Source organism: Pollachius pollachius (genome assembly GCF_949987615.1).
Source record: "Pollachius pollachius genome assembly, chromosome: 18".
NCBI lineage: Eukaryota > Metazoa > Chordata > Actinopteri > Gadiformes > Gadidae > Pollachius > Pollachius pollachius.
The window spans coordinates 9,512,587-9,533,299 of NC_136951.1; the positions used below are offsets into that span (position 1 = coordinate 9,512,587).

A 20,713-nucleotide genomic window follows, 5' to 3' on the forward strand; every position below is an offset into this window, starting at 1 on the left:
ATTAAAGCAACAAAACATGTGGCACTTTAGCCTCAGCCATCTTGGCTGTTTATGAAAATGCTTCAACGGCTCTCCCCTGGGGCTCTCATCCTTATCGAACATGCATCGTCTTAGTAGATACCAGATTAACGGTTGTGATTGGCCAGCCTGCTTCTGCAGTCTGCTTTAAATCTGAAATCTGTCTCGGCCACTGTTTTAGTACATAACTTTGTGGTCTTTTGTAACATGTTATTTGTTTAGTTCCTGTGCTTTAACTAAGAGGCATGGCTTTGTTCATGCTGATAATTGGTAACTTAATCGTTTAAACATGATTCTTTAATTATTCCTAATCAAGGTGTCTTTGTGACTGTGAACATGAAGATTTTCAGCCACCCAAAGCTTTAAAAATGGTGACAAGGGACATCATAAATCACTTGAGTGGTTTAATAATAAGGTTGCTAATGTACAAGTAATGAGTATTTTGGGATATTACATTAATTTGAAAAAGAAATATGAATTCCTTGCAGAAACATTTTTTTTTATATACTCCAGTTGCCACACAACAGAATCTAATCACAGTCTTTTCAGCGCTTTGTTAAAACCCAGCTCTTTATACAATGCCACGTAACTTATGTATTTTTCATTCCATCACTCCCGCGCCAATAATTGCCAGGGTGCAATCATCTGTCAAAATGGTGAGTGAGGATATCGCAGTCTTATCTTGACACAATAATGCATTCTCCCACGTCGGCAATACCTCAGTGCACAGTGATTGATAGTCGCCCTTTTTTTTTGTTTATTTATTTATTCATTCATTTAGCTTTCATAGTGATTTCTTATTGAAAGTTGTATTTATTATTAAGCCATGGCAGTTTTCTTCTTGGATGTGAGGCATTCAACTGTGCAGAGCCTGTGTTGAATGATTAAAATGCACTTCAGTGTGTAAAAGTGTGCATTTGCATCCGCTGGGTGGAGGGTTTTTTATAAAAACAATAATAATAATAATGGTATTGCTTTGCGCTTAGTGCTGCATGTGCAGCCTATTGTGCTTATTAGATCGTCTAGAATTCCTGTGTGTGTGTGTGTGTGTGTGTGTGTGTGCGTGTGTGTGTGTGTGTGTGTGTGTGTGTGTGTGTGTGTGTGCACATGTGAGTACTTGCATTGATGTTCTTTTTAATTTCATTTATTGTAAGTTTAACTGCTCCTATTTCCATCCATGGATATCCCAACCTTGTGATGTTTATTTTGCAGATTTCATATCAGGCATCCATCTTAACACTAGACACACAACCAGATACACAACCTTAGGTCTGGTGGCCCAGATGTGTCCGTGTCAATATGAAAGAGAGCCTCTGTTTTTGTGCTGGAAAGTGTACAGAAATAGGTGCAAACATGTTTTCTCCTTTGAAAAGTTGAAAGGCTGGGGAAATAAAAAAAAATAAAAAAAATTGGAAATCCCAGCCTTGGGTAAAGTGTCGCTACATGCCTCCAACACTCCCTCGTCCTACGTCCACTGCCCATTCATTCACCTTCTATTCTGTTGCCCGGGCAACAGTTACCGATGGCGACAAAGAGTTCATAGGATTCAGGGGAGAAAAAGGAAGGTGCTGGTGCAGAAAGGGGATTATTGAATAAAACGTGTTTGTGTGTACATTTCGGAGTGTGTAAGCAACGCAGTGTGTTTCTTCTTGGCTTCCACCCAGTGGGGTGTGTGTGTGTGTGTGTGTGTGTGTGTGTGTGTGTGTGTGTGTGTGTGTGTGTGTTTGTGTTTGTTTGTGCATCCCTGCGTTGGCATGTTTGCGTGTCTATGTACAGCTGTCAGATGCACAGCCAGCTAGCGTAGGAGGGTCGTCAAGACTATTAAGTGGTAATCTGAGGATAAGGCTGACATTCAAACAAACATGGCTCCGTTAAATCTATGTAAACTAACAAAGCATTGTTGTGTATACAATTGAGTAGTGTGGATACACTAATCTTAAGTTATGTTTCAAGACATGTTGTTTATTAGATATAATACAGTTCATTTTATTATTTGAATATATTAAATTCCAGTCTGGTAGTAATAAAGGACATGTTAACATTTATGGACTTAATACGATTCTTGTATTGATTTACAATTTGTAGCAACTCCAGAATGTAACCGAGCAGTTCGGAGAAAATCCTTTGGACTGCACTGAAATAGCTTACCGTTGGCTATTTGTCGCCGGGTTGGATTTCATTCGACAAAGGAAGTGTGCTAGGACATTGAAAAAACATCAACACCGGATATTGCTGGTTCATGTTTTCCTGCGTTTGCTGCTCATAGATTGTGTGCAAAGCTGAAATGGTTATGCTGGCAGTCTGAGTTTTACCTTCCGTCAAGTTAATTCTTTATAACACAAACAAAAGTTACGTATAGCTGGAATGCTTAGATAGAGGGACTGTTAAAGATAATATGAAGCCATTGGTCCTGGCCACGAATCGTCCAATAACTAGAGTACTATATTAACTAGATTAGTTTACAACGATGTTTATGAGGGCTTTAGGATTCACAAAGTAGTCTCTGGCCACATTAAATAAGCACAAGCTAGTATCGATTGGATTCAGAATGCAACAGTTGGCACAATGAAGCAGCCTATTACTCACTGAAATTTGGCGAGCGTTTGTTTAAGGCTTGGTGGAAGACACTGGTCAACATTGCCTGCTGTGCACTGCCTCCACCATTTTCTTCCTTCTGTTGCAATGCAGATATGCCCATGTTAGTATCAAGGCAGTTGTTGCTATCAATTTTCATGAAGTTGCAGCTTTGCAGTGAACCCAAAACCAGCGTAGTAATCAATGCCATTTTATCATGGTTAATGATATGAATCCCCATTTAAGGAAAACGGGATTAGATCCTATGTTTTTGCCATTCCCCACAAAAAACGATGTGAACGTTCCACCCTGCTGCAGAGGCAGGTCTGGGCAGCGGCTGACTGCGGTGTCCGCGAGAAAGTTTGTTTTTCGGACATTTACAGTACGCCATGGTGTGTGTTGATAGTGAAGCTCCGTCTGAGCAGCGATCTATTAAATACATGCATCCGAGTGAGGGTTAGGCTTCCTGGACACCTGTAGTATAATGTTACGGTATATGGAGGATTTCATATACAACATTGCTTATTATAACGCTCATTACAGTTACACAACGACGGAGCTAAAAAAGTATCATAAAGTTGGCGTGGGTCGTAACCGTAGGGATAACCCACCCCCTCTTTCCTGAAACTCTCAGCCAAAATCACATTTTTGTTCTGATAGCAGAATTCCTTCTGAAACAGTGGACTCACTGGCTCCCTACAGCCCTTTAATCCAAAGAGAGTTAAAGTTAATTAAAATAAGTGTCATTAATCAGCAGGTGGGGTACAGGCATCTTGGTCAAGAAGAACACCCTACATGTTGGCTGCTGACTTTTGGGAATTTCACCCAGTACCGTGCACATGGGATTACCTATTACACCATCCGGCTCCTTTTGTGTTCAACTGATTCCATTTTAATGACAGCACATCATTTCATTGTTTAATTTTTCAAGTTCTTGCCTCTAGCGACGATCTGGTCGAAGACAATCACCAGTAGGCCTATTAAGGCGTGTTTGTTTCATACAGCGGCAGCCTCTAGCCTTCCCTGCAGCATTAGCTTCATCTTGACCACCAGTGCATACCTTATTTTTTCAATATTTTATTTCAAGGGAGTTTCAATTAATTTTTAACTCTTCCTTCATTTTCCATTAGTTTTGTTTAATTTCTCTTTGCTCAAATTATAATTATTTGTTCCATGTCTGAATAGTAAAATATTGTCTACCTTTCTTTCCAGAATTCCCTCCCACCTCTCAATATCTACTGGCTACAACCGATGCCAGGCTATATGCTGTTAGTATATGCTAAACGTGAACCTCCTAAGATGGCGCAATTTGATTGGCTTGCTATCTCGGGATATTTGGCAATATCCCATGTTTGAGATCACAAACTCGTGATATTGTTTTCATTGCAAAAGCGCTCAACGGTTGTCTCGTCACGCTAATAAAAACAAATAAACCTCTAATAAAAACAAATAATCCCGGCAAAAAGTGTCTTGTTTAATTTTGGGAGTGTTCACGTGTAGTATATACTAAAACAATTATTCGCCGAAGGCTCTGTGAATAGTGGGGAATAGCCCCTTTGACCTTCGGTCTCGGGGGCTATTCCCCACAATTGACTTTGACTTCGGCGAATAATTGTTAAGTATACAGAGATATACAACCTGAAACTCGACTTCTCATCTGACTCAAAAAAATTCAGCTTAACTGTGTTGCTTTCTTTCATTCAGGCTTTAAAAAACAGGAATTTGATGTATAAAATATGTTCTTTGTTGACTTTTCTGTCTAGATTATGGGACACAGGCCATTACCATTTTAAAAGAACCAACTACAAAGACCACATGCCTGATTTATGCTTAGCTCTGATAATACAGCATTTCTGAATCGGAACCATGTCATAGGCCTGCTACTCCCAGTATGCATTGTACAAATCAAGAACAAGACAACATCTTTATTGTCAAAGGAAACATTTGACAGTATTTAGCCTTGTAGAAATGCTAAACCATACACTCAGAAAGATGTTGACCTCTGAGCCATCTTATCTTGAAAAGAATACCACTTTATCATTCTACTACTTCGGTCTCTTCTATAAATCTTTCTTTATTCCTAGCAATACTTTTTTTAATGGTCTCTAGGAAGTCCACGGTCCTTGGCACAGCTCCCATTAATGCATTTTTAAACAACGTAGTTTTCTTCTCCTCAGAGCTAATGGCACCAGATGTGTTTTTGCTAGCTGCAATTAATGACTGAAGCTGCATCTGTGCTGTTTACAATTGGTCTGAATACTATTCAACCCTAGCATCTATTAGCATCTCTCTCTCTGTCTGTCTCTCTCTCTCTCTCTCTCTCTCTCTCTCTCTCTCTCTCTGTCTTTTTCTCTGTCTTTCTCTCTTCAATTACACTATCTCTCTCCCTTTCTCTTAAATGTCTCTGCTCTGACCGAAGGACAAACACAAACACATTACGGCTGTGCCTCCCTGTTAGCGTAACTCTGAGAGCGGTGGTGTATCTAATCTGGAACAGGGAGCCCATACTGTGGACGGGGACACGAGATTGGTTTGAGATGGGAAACAAGCAGTGGCGGCTGGTGAATTTTATTTTAGGGGTGGCTGAAAGTTTGTAAACCAAACCCCTGCAGGGGGTCTGGGGGCATCCTCCCCACGAAGATTTTTTGTGATTTTCATATAAAAACAAAGCATTCTGGTGCATTCTGACAAAATAATGAAGACAAAATAGAACATTTCCTTACAAAGACGAATGGAGCCGGGGAACTACGTTTTAACTTAATTTATTTGCCTTGTAGAATTCAGCAAAATTAAAATACATCAATAATAATTGGGAATTATACACAAGTTAACATTCTCTCTCTGTCTCTATCTGTATGTGTGTTTGTGAGAGAGTAAGAGTGAGAGAGAGAGAGAGAGACAGAGAGAGAGAGAGAGAGAGAGAGAGAGAGAGAGAGAGAGAGAGAGAGACAGAGAGACAGAGAGAGAGACAGAGGGAGAATGTGATTCTAAAAGGGGTGAGTGTGTTACGGCCGATCTATTGTGTGGGTAAATTCTCTCATAAATCTATCTACAGTCAAGTATGCATTTAGACAAATACGATAAAATATCAATATAATACGTGCAACCTTTTATGTGGGGTTGTTATAGACACATTGAAGGCGTGATGCCACCATAGGTTTGCAGAGAACTATATACAATCTACACTTGAAAGGGGTGGGGTGGTGGTGTGGGGTTGTGAGGGCCGCTGAAACCCAGTGTCCATCCTCACGGGAAGGGGGGGTGGGGGACAGAGCGAGAGAGAGAGACAGAGAGACAGAGAGACAGAGAGAGAGAGAGAGAGAGAGACTACATTACTTGTACTGAAAATTTGCTCGTCTCTCTTTCAGTGCAGCAAAGCGGTCAATGACTTTCTCATTGAAATCACGCATGTTGAGGACTAGTTCCCTCTCCATGGAGAGCATGGCCAGTGCATTCAGACATTCCTGGCCCATTGAACTTTGCAGGAATGTCTTAATTCTTTTCAAAGTTGAGAAACATCTCTCAGCTTCAGCTGTTGTCATAGGAGTAGTTATGAGAATGTTCAACAAACTCACAGTCTCAGAGAATGTGTCCTGGAGGTTGTAGCTCATGACAACCTGGTACAGTGCCAGTGCACCACAGCAAGCCTTGATTCAGGATTCTTATAGATCAGAGACAGTTCCGTCTTGAGCTTTGCCTTGTTCAGTGTGGGATATGCCTTCACAGTGGCATTCAGAGCATCAGCAGGAAATGAATGCCGGTACCTTTCAAACATATTTCCTTGTACTAAGGCACCGTTTCGGTGACCAGGAAAAGAATGACACAATACCGCTCAGATCGGAAAAGAAAACGTTGACTTTTTTGATGAAGGAGGTAGCTTGCTGCATGATCAAATTAAGCTGATGTGCATAGCAATGCACATAATGGGCATTCTTAAAATGTTCACACACCTTTTGCTGCACACCAGCCTTCTCTCCTCTCATCACACTGGCACCATTGTAACAGTAATAGTTTCATTTTGTCGTTGTCGTCGGCCAAAAGCTGGTTCAGTCTCTCCAAAAGTACATCGGCAATTGAAACTGACGTTGAATCCGAGATGGGAATAAACTCAAAAAGACGTTCCTGCACTGCATGGTTGTCATCAATGTATCTAAGCACAAGCACCAGCTTTGTCTGCGTGGAGACGTCTGTAGTTTCATCAGCTTGGATGGACAGATAGCGAGCTGACTTGACCTCCTTTCCCCTGGCGACCGCTAGCAAACATTCCAAAAGCTCGTACTGCACCGTCTTGGATATGCCCTTGACCACCGTGGCATTTTTCAGGTGGTCATCGAAAACTTCATCCAACTGTGCTACGAAGTACACCAATCCAAGAAAAATACCTGGGTTTGTGGAGCCCTCCGTCTCATCCTTGCCTTGCAAAGCCAACTTGCAAAGCCAACTCGAACACCCTAAACTTCACACATTGGATGAGCCGGTTAAGGATGTGTCAGTTCTTGCTCACCTCATCGTTGTGGCGATGAACAGCTAGCCGGTATCCCTTGTCCAGTTGAGTGGCAATGTTCACCCTCCCAATAGTCACAAATATCAAGCAGCTATCCATGTGGATCTTTGACATCTCATGCTTCTTGATTTTCTCAGACAGATGGTGCATATCTGTCCACCAGTCGATACCCAAACAGTGCTGTCTGTCGTCAGGGTGTCAGGGTGGAAGAGTAGGCAGTGGTAGCAGAAGACTGCGTTAGCTTCTTCACAACCTGCTAGCCAGCTTTTTTTCAAGTACCAATTAGTTGAAAATCCTTCGGTGTGGGACTTTCCCCCCTTTGTAGAAATTTGTTTAATTATTAATTTTGGTCTTGGAGGTCCTGATTGTTTTAATGCCAATTTATCTGAATTGGATCGTCGACTAAAAGGAACTTCTTTCAGAGACGCAACGGAATTGCACACATTAGCAGCCATGTTGAAATTAGCAAGTGACTTAATCAAAGATATCCCTTCGCGCTCTTTGCTCAGTTACGTATGACGCAAGCACGTTAGGGCAAGTCCCAAATCCCCATTGCAAATGCATTGAAGGCTCATTTTACAAAAACAAAAATTTCAACATGACAGTCAATGGGAGAATGCTTGGGCGATTTTCCACCTCAATTAATTCGCCCAGAGAGGCGGGACCATTTGAAACTCGACTTGAATCTGATGATTCTGATTGGTCAATGACAGATAATATGTCTAGAACACTGAAAACTACTTTTGCTGTGATAGAATTTGTTAGAAAAAAAATCCTCTTTCTCCCAGTTGGTAGTGCGTCGCCCAAATCGCCCCTATACACCATCCGCCCCTGGAAACGAGTAGTTGGCGTTATGTATGCCTGTGCCTGTCTGTATGTGTGTGTCTGTATGTTTTCATGTAGCCTGGGTTAAAGTGGAGTTTTGATAGTATCTGGCATGAACGGACAAGGGTTCTGCCCCTTTAGCTCGCAGCTCCTCTCTGACAGCTCTACCGCTCACGAGCTGTTGTGCCAACACTCTGCCGACAGCTGCAGATAGGAATAAAGGCCCCACTTCAACCCAACCCAAAAGGATAGAACACTGGTTGAAATCCCTGCTGCCACTGCCTCTGGTTGTTGCTGTAACAGAAGTGAACGCGTATCTGCTGCACACACACACACACACACACACACACACACACACACACACACACACACACCTCGTATCACTTAAAGGCAAATGGCAGCAGCAAATTTATCGGTAAATACTTTTTAGGTTAAAAGAAAACCATGAAATGCTCTGCTTAAAAAATATCACTCCACCACTATCTTTTTAGTTCATCTAGACTTTTCCCTTTAGTGTCGACTATATATCGCCATTGCGCCTGATCAGCTACTACAAGAAGAAACGGCTTGAGTACAAAAATAACAGATTATCCCTCCACTGCACTCTCAAAGCAAGGGCATCGTTTATGAGGGCATATTTAAACTCAAGTTTCACCCTCACACCCTCATCAAACCATCCCCGGTCTGTTTTGTCTCTGCGGCTTGTGGCTTTGTGCAATCAGGCCACAACGGCCGCAACTAAATGGCCTGACACTTGCCTTAGCCATAGAGCAGAAAACATCAGCAGCCTACTCAATCCCCTCCCATCACCCCCCATCACCCCCGCTCACTCTCCATGCCACCACCCCCCTCGTCAAAGCCACACCATCTCCCTGGTCCTCCTATTAACATATTTTTCAAAGGCCTCCATGTACTAGTCGCCTCCCCTTGTGTTGCGCCAACACAAATATTGGCAATAGCTTGCTAATCAAATCTTTCTCTTAGAATGTCACAGCAAAGGGCAAGTCTGTTGGCAGCTGTCTTTCTCAACTGTAAGATATCATTTATCTTTGGGGGTTGGGGGGGGGGTAGAAAAGCAAATGAGTGTAGCATAATGTGTTGAAAGGCAGAGTGAGAGAAGGAGAGAGAGATTATATGATTGTTTGAGAGAGAGAGGGAGACAGTGTATGAGAGAGTGGGAGATCTTGTGATTGTTTGAGAGAGATAAAAGGAGAGAGAGAGATGGGGAGGAGAGGGAGAGAGCGAGATGGATGCTGTAGGGGAGAGAGAGAGAGAGAGAGAGAGAGAGAGAGAGAGAGAGAGAGAGAGAGAGAGAGAGAGAGAAACTACCCGGTTCTCCAGCAGCACTAATTTGCCACAGTAATGAGCATGCAGCGATGCATGATCATCAGGCAATTATATTTGGTTACCATGCAAGCAGGGAGCATCATGGGATATCATTAAAGGCAGAAACATCACCCCAGCACCGTGTCTGATCTAAGGCAGAGGTAGGAAAACCAAGGGTGTCCAATGACTAACCATTTCCCTAACACAAGACATTTATTGCACACATTCTCCCAAGCTGTTTTTGTGCCTTTATGAACAAGACGGGGTAGACAGTCAGGGAAGTGGGTTTAAAAAGAGTGGGAATGACATGTAGCATTGGCCCACAGGTGAGTTTCAAACCCGGTCCTGGTCCATTCGGGGTGTATAGCCTATTTGGTAAGAGCACTAGCGTGTTCTGCCACGTAGAAATTAGCACTGTGGCATGGGGAGTTCTTGTCTGGTCTTAATGCATTATTAAATAATTTCAATTGTCCTGTTTTGTTGTACTATGATCACATTTTGAGTATTGTGTTTGTGTGTTTATAGCAATTTTCTCTATTGCTTATAATGCATAAATATAAAAAGCACAAAGTGTACTCCATATGATGGAATAATTACGTATCATTTGTAAAGACTCTTTTTGTTTTATGTGGAGAGATTTCTATGTGTGTTCAAATCAGCAATGGCATTAAAAAAAAGCAACATATAGAAAAAATAGGAGACGGCAGATTTCTGTAATTGCATATAACTATGTTTCAGAATTTAAATAAGACTGTTTCGGATGCACTTTGAGCTCTTTCTCCTGACCAATTTACTATATTTTAGGGTTACGAATGAGACATTTAAGGCTGAATAACAAATAGAATAATTATAATTATATTCTATCATTATTAGGATGCTGGGACTATTGCTGAGAATTGAAAGTCATGGTAATAATAAAAAGGCTACAATTTATTTATCAGGCATTTAATTGTACTGTTGAAATCCTAACACTAGAAAACAGGTTCGGTGAATCGTTGAGAAATGCAATTCTCAAAATTTGACAAACCATGTCAACACCTTCTGGTCAAAGAACACGAATCCAGTATGATTGGCAATATGTTAATTAAAAAGTTAATTCATGAATAATGATCCACAACAAATCTGTGTGCTTTGCCACATAAAGCCAGGATGGAAGACATTTGTTGTTGATGTTATACTTACTTTAATATCAACTTGATGTAATTTGCCTTTCTATGTGTTTCCTTTGATGACTTCCCGGTATAACTATATTTTTCTATTTCTGAAAGCCTGTTTGTTAATGCACTGTCTGGTGTGCTTGCGGGGAAAAATCTATAATTAACCCTTTTACATGCTAATGCATAACTTGTCTTCCACTATCGTTGTCTGCAACTGGTATTAAGTGTCAGTGCTATCAGCAGTAAAACATGAATGCATATCTCTGCCTTTGATATAAACTGACTAAATAAATAAATAAAATTACACATACTCAATTCGCTCAGGCAAAACAAGACTTGGGATTGGTTCAGTGTTGTCGGATTGGACATGTATGTCCTTACATTTTTCCTGAATGACAAACGTCTCCATCGGACGTGTATTCACAGTTCTGTAGGACCCTGCAGATGTCTCTGGAAGGGCTGGCCGGGGCAGGGCTCTGGGCATTTGGCTGCAGTGTGTGATCCGAAATCAAACCAGACGTGGGCTCTCTAAGCTATTACTGAGGCCTTTTTTTATGTTCTGTGATCTCCTTCCAAAACATCCAAAGCTCTGGGTTTTTCAAGAGGAGCTGTAAGTGTATGCATACCCAGAGGGCATTGACTTGATAATGCAGAAAGCCCCTTCTCCACACGATGCCACTTCGTCAAAACAATAGCCCAAGAGCAGAATTCAACCACAATATAAAATTGTATTTTTACCATTATATTATGTAAGATATTGTTTTGCTAAATACCTTCCTGTAATCTAACACATTGTTCTAAAATCTAAAGATGACCTCGGAGCAATCTCAACTGCTATTAAATTTGTGCATGCACCAGTATTCACATCGTTGCATTTATTTACATGTTTGTTTGTGAACTGACACGCAACAAACACACAAACATGTAGCTTTTTCTAAATAAATGTGAGCAAGCAAACTAAAATAGCCATGATCTTCCTGCAGTTTTACTTTGGTGTAACACACAAACGCACATAACCAAGACATGCATGTATCTTAGATGCACGTCTCCAGCAGCATTATGCAAAGATGGTGGGAGGACTTTTCCAAATGAGGAAAAGCCCCCCCCCCCTCCCTTCTCAATGGTTTTTTCCCTGTTGCCACCAGCGGGGTTGTGGGAGGTGCAAACATGTTAAAGAAGAAAAAGCAACAAAATCCATGGCAAGCATGGTGGGAGGCCCAGAAACCCCATCCCTTTTGCTGCCCTTGTCCGTTCTGTGTGTACATTCTCAGTGAGCCGGAAATAGGTTCAAATAGGTTAAAGGCAAAAAAGGACATGGCACAATTCTCTAATTGCATTGTAGCTATGTTTCAGAATATAAATAAGACCGATTCAGAAGCACTTTGAGCTCCTTCTGTTGACCAATTTGCAAAATGTTAGTCTTACCTCTGTGACATTTGAGGCTTAATAACAAATAGAATAATTATAATTATGTTCTATCATTATTAGGATGCTGGAACTATTTCTGATAATTGAAAGTCATGGTATAAGAGAAAAACAACAATTTATTTATCTAGCTATCGTTGAGAAATGCAATTCTCCAAATGTGACAAACCATGTCAACACCTTCTGGTTAAAGAACATGAATCCACTATGATTGGCAATAGAAAAAGCAAAAAGCAACGAAATCCATGGCAAAAAAATCCATGGCAAACATTGTGGGAGGCCCAGAAACCCCAACACTTATGCTGCGCTTGTTCGTTTGTGTGTACATTATCTGTAAGCCGAAAATAGGTTAACAAACAATCCAAAAAGCAGCTGATACTTTTCCCCACAAGAGTAGCCTGATCTTGTGTCCATAGTATTCTATTCTTAAATCGTGAAAGGTGGTTGCTGTATAATTTTCCATTTCACATGCACATTTTTTGTTGCTCAAGCCAGCAGCCGTCTAGCTGTCGGATTTGTCTTCTGGTTGAGTCTTGCTCTTTTGAATTCCAATATATCAAATATATATAACGCGTTTGTTCTCTCTAATGCACCCAATAAATCAAATCGGCACATTTATCAATGCTCATGGTGGAAATGGAAATACGTAAGTACGATAGTTGCATGAGACTCATTGCTTTTTATAACTACTGTAGTCCGTAAATCATATTTTTGGCAGATATATTTTAATTAGAATCAAATCGACCATTCTTTGTAGATTTTTTGCTATTCTTACTTTAAACATGAATCTATTTTTCAATTCCTATTACCGTCGTGTACCTCCACAGTGACACCCACATTTCCTTTGTGGGATTAATGAAGTACATCCTGTCTCGGCTTAAGCGTAGCATTGCATTTATTTTGCCCATCCTTTTTTTTTCACCTGAGGATTTCAACAAACCGGTATTTGCATCCACTGATCGTTGCCGTGCCGTCCCTGTCCATGTTATCCTCTGTCTAGCTCGCCTCCATGCTTCAGCTCCACTGCCGCCGCTTCTAACTTCACACTCATATCAGGATCCCACAATCCTTGGCTAGGGTATGCTATCTGGCGTTCCGTCAGGACGAAGGAGTGTGAGGCGCAATCCTCAGAGGTGACAGATTTAGAGTAAGGTGTCGGGGTGTGTAGGAGCTGCATGGAAAGAAGTCATTTCCGTGTTGAATCGCAAAAGTCTTGGAAAAAATATACCAAACCCGACCTCGAAAGCATTCTGGTTCCTCCCTTGCACGTTGTTGTCAAGGTGCAGTTTATGTTTCTATGTTGACTTTACACAACGTCTGCATCAGTGGCTAGCATTGTGAAAGTCCTTCTCAAGTCATATCGGAGTGCACAAGGTTAACGTGTATTATTTGTATCATAAACACTTTTCTTTTTCTGCGCTTCAATTGCTGGAGTTTGAAACCCCTCAATGTCTACATTCTCCCTGCGATTCCTGTGGTTCTCCATTGTCTAAGTCATATTCCGGCAACACACAGCGACAGAGAGAGGGACGTGGGGGGGGGGGGGGGGGGGGGGTTAGCATGAGAAAGGGGGCTCTTGTATAAGAGAGCAGGGAGAGGAGAGGGGATGATTGAAACGTGTGCTTGTTCCTGTACAGAGGAAGACAGAACGGAGAGGTCGACCCCCAGATTTCCACTTAATCGGAAGAAGGTTTTCATGCGCTTTTCAATCCAGGCGTAATCATGTTTTCTGATTAGGCAGGGAGGCTTGGTTTGGCTACAAAGTCTCTGCTGATTTGCATAGCTTCAAGGCTGGTGGGGTGCTGGTGGACTCTACGTTTATTACCCGCTTTTCAATTGCATTGTAATTTGTTGTATTATTCACAGATAAACACCTACACTGTATTTCAAACTCCATTTTCCAAGGATTTAGACAACAATACGACGGATTTGCGCTCGGGCCAATATTTTTCACCTGCCAAACTGTGACCAATGCCAGTTTTATTGTTATCTCTAGCTAACCTTCCAGAACTATGGTTGGTGCTACAATGTCAACATTCATTTTTAAATGGGTTGTCAATGATGTTTGAAAAGTGGAACATTACATGATTTTATATTGAGGAATGAGGAATATGCTTGGGCTTTCAGAAGACCCTTTTTTAATTCGTTTTTCCCTGCAATTGTTAAGTATATCCTTGGGTAGAGTCGATTTCCCTCCAGTTTAGCAAAAACTGACATATTTTAGTCTAAAATGGAAATCCTATTACATTTATATACAAATGAGAAATTATCCATAAAAATGATATGTACGTATAGAAACTACATTTAATTTCATCCGGTTTATCATCAGCTTGCCTATGAATGCCTTGTGAATCTAAATGTGTTGATTAGACCGTCCCTCCCGTCCATCCCCCGGGTAATTGATAGAAAGTCTTCCCCTGAGGCGAGTTACTAGCCTGGTAACAGTAAGCAGTGATCTAAGGCCTGTTATTGGCTCGGGGACCTCTCCGCCTGGAAACCCGGGAATGAAGAGCAGATGCTCTGGCACATGGCACTTTAACTTCCTGCTGGGAGAGAGGATGGAGGGAGCAGAGGGAGGAGGGATAGGGGGACACGACGTGGCGCGAAGGGGGATGAGGGAGGGGGAGCAGTTGGTTCGCACCAACATGTTGGAAGGTCAGGCGAAAGAAAAACCGAGAGAACACAATTGAGAGAAGTTGAAAGAGGGGATGAGAGAGTGAGGGAGAGAGAGAGAGGGATTTGTGTTTCGGAGGGGTGGCGTCTCGCGGCGAGAACATGCACACGACAGCAGGCCTCCGAGGCTGAGCGCGGAGAGCTAAGCCTCCCTCTCGCTAGACGGCTTCCAAACTGTGAGGCAAACTGTTTCACTGTTTGGAACCAGAAACAATTTGTCGCGACCTGGCTAGTGAGCCACAACAAGGAACAAAACAGGGATAAGTAGGACTTGGAAGAGACAAAAGTATTGGGCCTTTCGTCTTCAGAAGTAAACAGAAATAATAATGGCGCAGTATGGACGACGGTGATACTGGAAGGCTACTGGGTTTGTTTGGCTATTGTGTACCTTTGCCATTCTGTTGATATATACAAAATCTTTGAATAAAACATGTTTATACCATTACACTATTTGAATTGCAATTTTTGCACGATAAATCCTATATAGAGTTGATCGATGCTAAATAGTGTCAAGCTACCATGAGACAAGAAAGACCATCTCTCTCTCTCTCTCTATTTTGTGTAGACTGACATAAATGCAATGTTTTTCATCCGACATTAAGTTGGAGGTGCTCAAGCATTTGTCCTCTCCCATGGAGATGGACGGGACAGAAGCAGCAGGGATTTACTCGTTTTGTATGGTCTTAAGATGAACAGGAAAGTCCCCCTGTGGCTCCGTGTGCCATTGTGAATCGGAGAGAAGCTATTGCACTGCGAGAGGGTAGAACAAGATGTGATCAAACAAAGCAAATTGGGGGACTGAGAGAAGTCAGTATTAAATGGGGAACGGGTTCGCCAGACACAAAAAAACCAAGGAGATACAGGAAATGAAAAGTGCCATTGAAAGAGTTCTTGCTTAGCATAGGTAATAGGCTGTTCGGCTTACACTACCGGAGCCATTTTCTCTGTTTGAACAGAGTGTTTGAGTAGTATGGGGATAGCCTCTGTGTATTTAATTGTATGATTAGCTATCATTTTGTAATTTACAGCCACATTAAAGCATATTTAGATTAATAATTGACTGGATGCAGTGTATTCATCTTACCCCCCTTGCCCCACATTCTTTATCGTATAGCCATTGGGCCATTCAAACATGCTTCCCTCATTATTTACATGTGTGTATTATATATGTTTGTTTCATATCTTCATTTATTTCTTTAATACCCTTGTACTGTTCGCTTTTTGTATTTTTTTGTTTCATTTTATCCAACATATCCATCATATATGCAAACTTCACCTGGCAATACTGCTCCATCTGATTCTGATTATACATAATACTATATATACTACAATAGACTAGAAAAAAGACTAGAAAAAAGACAGAAGACTCACTTGTTCAGAGTTCAGTTGGACTCTGCATAGCCTCCTCCCTTACCCCCCACTGCGCATTATCCTCCCTTACTCTACCAAAAACACCCACTTACGCACTTATTGTATGTTGTACGTTCTGGCACTTAAGAATTGTACTTGACATTGTGTAAAATCTTATCTTAGCTATCTTTATTGTATACGGGGAAGGGGTAAACCTAGCAATTGCAAGTGCTTTGCACTTGTTTCTATGAATATCTGTACTGAATCAACAGCAATATATTGTTTCTCTCTCTTCTGACAAATGTACGTTTATTGTAAGGCACTTTGGATGAAAGTGTCTGCTAAAAGGCTTAAATGTAAATGTACAATACAAGATGTCAAATCAGTATGATACACTTCAAGTCCTTCATATCTTTCCATTGCATTTTGCATTGCTTCCCTCTGTGTGGCTGACAAACTTGAGTTTGACTCTTTGAGTGAGGAGGTTGCAGCTTGTGTGTGTGTTTCAAAGCTGCCATTCCATGGATAGATGAATGGAGTTCTCCTGACCGCAGCGCACACCGCACGCAGTTCTGTGTGTGTGTGTGTGTGTGTGTGTGTGTGTGTGTGAGTGTGTGTGTGTGTGTGTGTGTGTGTGTGTGTGAGATGTGTGATTAATGCACGACGGCCCCACGGCGCGTGAGTTATAATTTGATCGTGGTTTGTTTTCCTCATGAAGACGGAATATTAAATGTGATGAATGTGTAGCTCTGGTTTGTTTTATTTATTCGCAGCACGCCGCCGTGATCTGGATGGATTGGGCGCTGTGTGTGTGCGTACGTTTGTTTTTTATAGTTTGCGTTTCTTTGTGCGGCGCGATCGTTTGCGAGTTTCAATCCGTGTATGGGCATGAATGCGGCGTGACGAAATGACAGGATGGTGACTGGTGAAAAACCGCAAGGATGAAACGTTTGTCTTGATTTCCATACACTGTGTGTGTTTACCTTGTGCAATTCTTTTTGGAGTATGTAGTCTCTATGTTATGGTCTGAATGTGTTCATGGAAATCCCTCTAATGGCATTGTATCTCTGAGTGCCCAAGGTTAAAGTGTATTATACAGTGTACTTCAGGAGAATGCTTCAAGGTCCCTGAATGGTGCTAACGAGGACTGATCCGGAACTGTGTTTGTGTGTGGTCTGAGATAATGTGTGTGTGTGTGTGTGTGTGTGTGTGTGTGTGTGTGTGTGTGTGTGTGTGTGTGTGTGTGTGTGTGTGTGTGTGTGTGTGTGTGTGTGTGTGTGTGTGTGTGCGCGCGCCTTAGTGAATGTGCACCAGCGTGGCGAGGGCTGCAGCAGAGAGAGCGTGACAGGCTCTCATGCACACGACCACACTGTGCCACGTGTCGCTCCTCCAACCGTCACACCACTTCAGCCGTCTCCATTGGATTGCTGTGTGTATGTTTGGAGGGTGTAGGCAAGAAGTGTGTGTGTGTGTGTGTGTGTGTGTGTCTCTGAGAGAGAACGTGTGTGTGTCTCTGTGAGAGATTTGTGTGTGTCTGAGAGAGCATTTGTCTTTGTGTGTATATATATGAGAGAGAGTAGGTTTGAGTACGTTTGTGTGTGACCGTTTGTGTGAGTGTCAGATAATACAAATGTGAGAGCTTGGGGTGTGAGGAGAGAGAGAGGGAGAGAGGGAGGGAGGGAGAGAGAGAGAGAGAGAGAGAGAGAGAGAGAGAGATGAAAACAGGGCACCCATGTTCTCTGCCTCAGACCTCCGTCTCCACCATTGTCTCTGATTGGTCCTCCGCTGTAGCGCTCCGCATTATCCTCTTCATCTACCGCATAATTGCAGCACATCGACCACATGTGGCTCGCGTCGCGCGCACATACACATTTCCAACCGTGATTTACGAATTTGTTTGTTGCTTTGTTTGTTTCATTTTTTTCTTACTTTCTTTTCCTTTTTCTTTCTTTCTTTCCTGCTCTCTTCCTGCTAATCCTAATCTCCAGACTTATAACGCCATACATAAGGACACCCATTTTAAGACAGGGAACTATTTATACTTTGCGGTGACAATGTGAAATTGTCAGTATGCGACACACAAAGCACAAAACAATCAAATAAATAAAGCTATCCTAGTTGTCCCTTTCATCTTCCTTATAATCTTCATATCTTGTTTTTGCCTGTTTCTTTCTGGTCTTCCCCCTGATTGTCCTCTTCCTCCACTGAAAATATGATTTTCTGATCTTTTGAGGCCTTGCACCTCAAGAGTTCAATATGATTTATAGGTTTAGTAAAGTTATACAAAGTAATGAAAACAAAAAAAACAAGTCAGCCCTTTCCTCCACCTAATTCACATCTTCCCCGCTGCTAAACAAAACATAATATCATAAAAATGCACAATTTAAGATCTTGCCCACTCTATATGTACACTGTGCAACGGCCCTCAAGGTGGAATCTGCTATTCACTAAAACTCTACAAAAGACAGAATGCCCACTCTGTGGGCATTCGCATCCTATCCCACCCTCTTCAAATCGACGATGTCGTGTACACATAGTCTCTGCTTTAAATTCAACTTTCCCCGTCGTTTCTTTAATAGACTGTCCGTCTTTGTCCTTCTCTCCCAGGGGGGACTCATCGCCTTCCTCCTCCTCATCCTCCTCTTCACCCTGGTGCTCTACACCCGCCACCGCTGGTGCAAGCGCCGCCGTGTGCCCCAGAAGAGCGCCAGCACCGAGGCCACGCACGAGATCCACTACATCCCCTCGGTGCTGCTGGGGCCCCAGGGCCGGGACAGCTACCGCGGGGGCTCCTCGGCCAGGGGCCAGCACCAGCACGGCAACTCGGTCATCGGCGTGCCCATCCGCGAGACGCCCATCCTGGACGACTACGACTGCGACGAGGACGACCTGGTGGGGCTCTCGCACAACTCCACCCCCAGCCAGCCGCACCACCAGCACCTGAACCTGTGCGACGGCAAGGCGGGGCTGCGGGAGGACTACCGCGAGGCGCACGGGCAGGAGGCGCACTTTAACGGAGTACACTCGGACACCATGCGCAAGGAGGACGGCCTCAACATGAACTTTGCCGACAAAAGAGGTGAGTTTGGTGCGTGATGAAGAAAAAACATTTTTTTTTTTTGACACATTTCAACTTCGTTTTTGGAGCAGGATCATGGGAAGATACAGGCAGAAAAGTTACCGAGAATACATTCGATGAGACAATGGGTGTACATGATTCTTATAGGGAAGCTTTCACATCGTGGGTAGTTAATACAAATGAAATAAAGATGGGGGGGGGGAGTGACCATCGTGGAGACTTTAGGATTGGCCATGGCTGAAGTCAGCCAAGAAGTTAGACGATTGATGTTTCCATGACAGTGCGCGATCCACACAGGGTGTGTGGGGAGGTCTTGCCAAGCTGCTAACTGGGATCTTTTGCCAGGTGTGATCACGTGGGATAAGCTGCATTCTTTGTGTTAGTGGTCGGTCTGGGGTGTCAGGGTCGCTACGTTGGTGAGCTGTGCTGATTGGTTGTCGGTTGGTTGCTGGTGGTTTGAATAATGTGGAGGTGGTCGATGTGAGCTTTTGGCCAACAGGCGATAAATCTTTAGTTTCACTTTGAAACCTTGAAAGCGTTTTTTTAGTGTCCAGAATTTCTGCAGTATGTTTGTAGATATATGTTTGAGAGGTCTTTGAGACCTTTGTTTTTTTTGAAAAACGACTATACTGATACCCCAAAACAAAACATAAATAACTCAAGCTGGCAATCCATCTACCATGTATTATTATACATTCACACACCGTACTCCACGCACGCACGCACGCACGCACGCACCCACGCACGCACGCACCCATGCACGCACGCACACACACACACACACACACACACACACACACACACACACACACACACACACACACACACACACACACACACACACAAACACAAAGAGAGCTCCTCCATTTCAATACAATTCAGTCATATCTCCAGGTCCCAAATGTCCCCAAAAAAGCCACTTGTCTCTCACCTTCCCCCTGAACACCACTGGCCATTCTTTACCTGAGTGTCTCCGCTGACAGATGACCCTCATTCAGCTTTGCTCAATGTGCTATCCCCAGGCATGCCGGCCCCAGTGCACCCCCTCCAGGTTCGCACAGAGGGGGGGTGCCAGGCGCTCCTCCTTATAGCACACCGAGCAAACCAAACAAATGAGGGCTGTCAATTTAGTTATTTAGTGGGACGCCCCATGGCTTAGAGGAGGAGGGGAGCTGGAGCATCGTAAATCATGGCCTGGGAAAATCACCGCGGTACGCCCGAGACCGTGTGATGATGAGTCTGTAGAATGCAGGAATAGCCCCCACGCACCCTTTCAATATACTTCTCTCTCTCTCCGTCTCTCTCTCTCCGTCTCTCTCTCGCAGGCTATTACTCAGTCTCTCTCTCTCTGTTGTGCTGCCTCTCGCGCACTCTCTCTGTCGCGGTCCCTTTCCTCTCTCGCTCTCTCTCTTTCGCTCCTCATTCTCTTGTTTTCTCTCTCTCTCATGCTCTCTCTTGCGCTCTCTCTCCCTCTTTCTCTCGCTCTCCGGTTAAACCGTATCACTGCACACTTGAATCCTTCCAGGGTCTTGATCAGCAATCATGCTACCAGCAGTTAGACAACTATTCATTGCAGCGTTTTTCTCCATTCGTTCCTCACTTCCTGAACTCTTGTCCCAAGAGAGGTTATGCCTAGGGTTAATAGAAGCACCGGTAAACGTATGCCTCATTTGGACCTACTTGCTACTCTTTACTACTCAGACAACAGATACTAAATCTGAGCCACAGCATTCGTGATAACATGTGGCATTGTGGAGTCCACTACCGAAACACGCCTTGCGC

The 20,713-nt window shown here is 43.0% G+C and overlaps 1 protein-coding gene across 1 annotated transcript in view; it reads left to right on the top strand.

Moving 5' to 3' along the window:
* Nucleotides 1-20,713, top strand: part of astn2 (astrotactin 2) — a gene marked incomplete at both ends in the record, with an annotated part of 274,785 nt that overhangs the window by 60,783 nt on the left and 193,289 nt on the right. Inside the window, one exon of the mRNA XM_079755910.1 lies at nt 18,460-18,931. Within this exon, the coding sequence (XP_079612036.1) occupies nt 18,460-18,931 (472 nt within the window). The remainder of the gene's footprint in view (nt 1-18,459; nt 18,932-20,713) is intronic.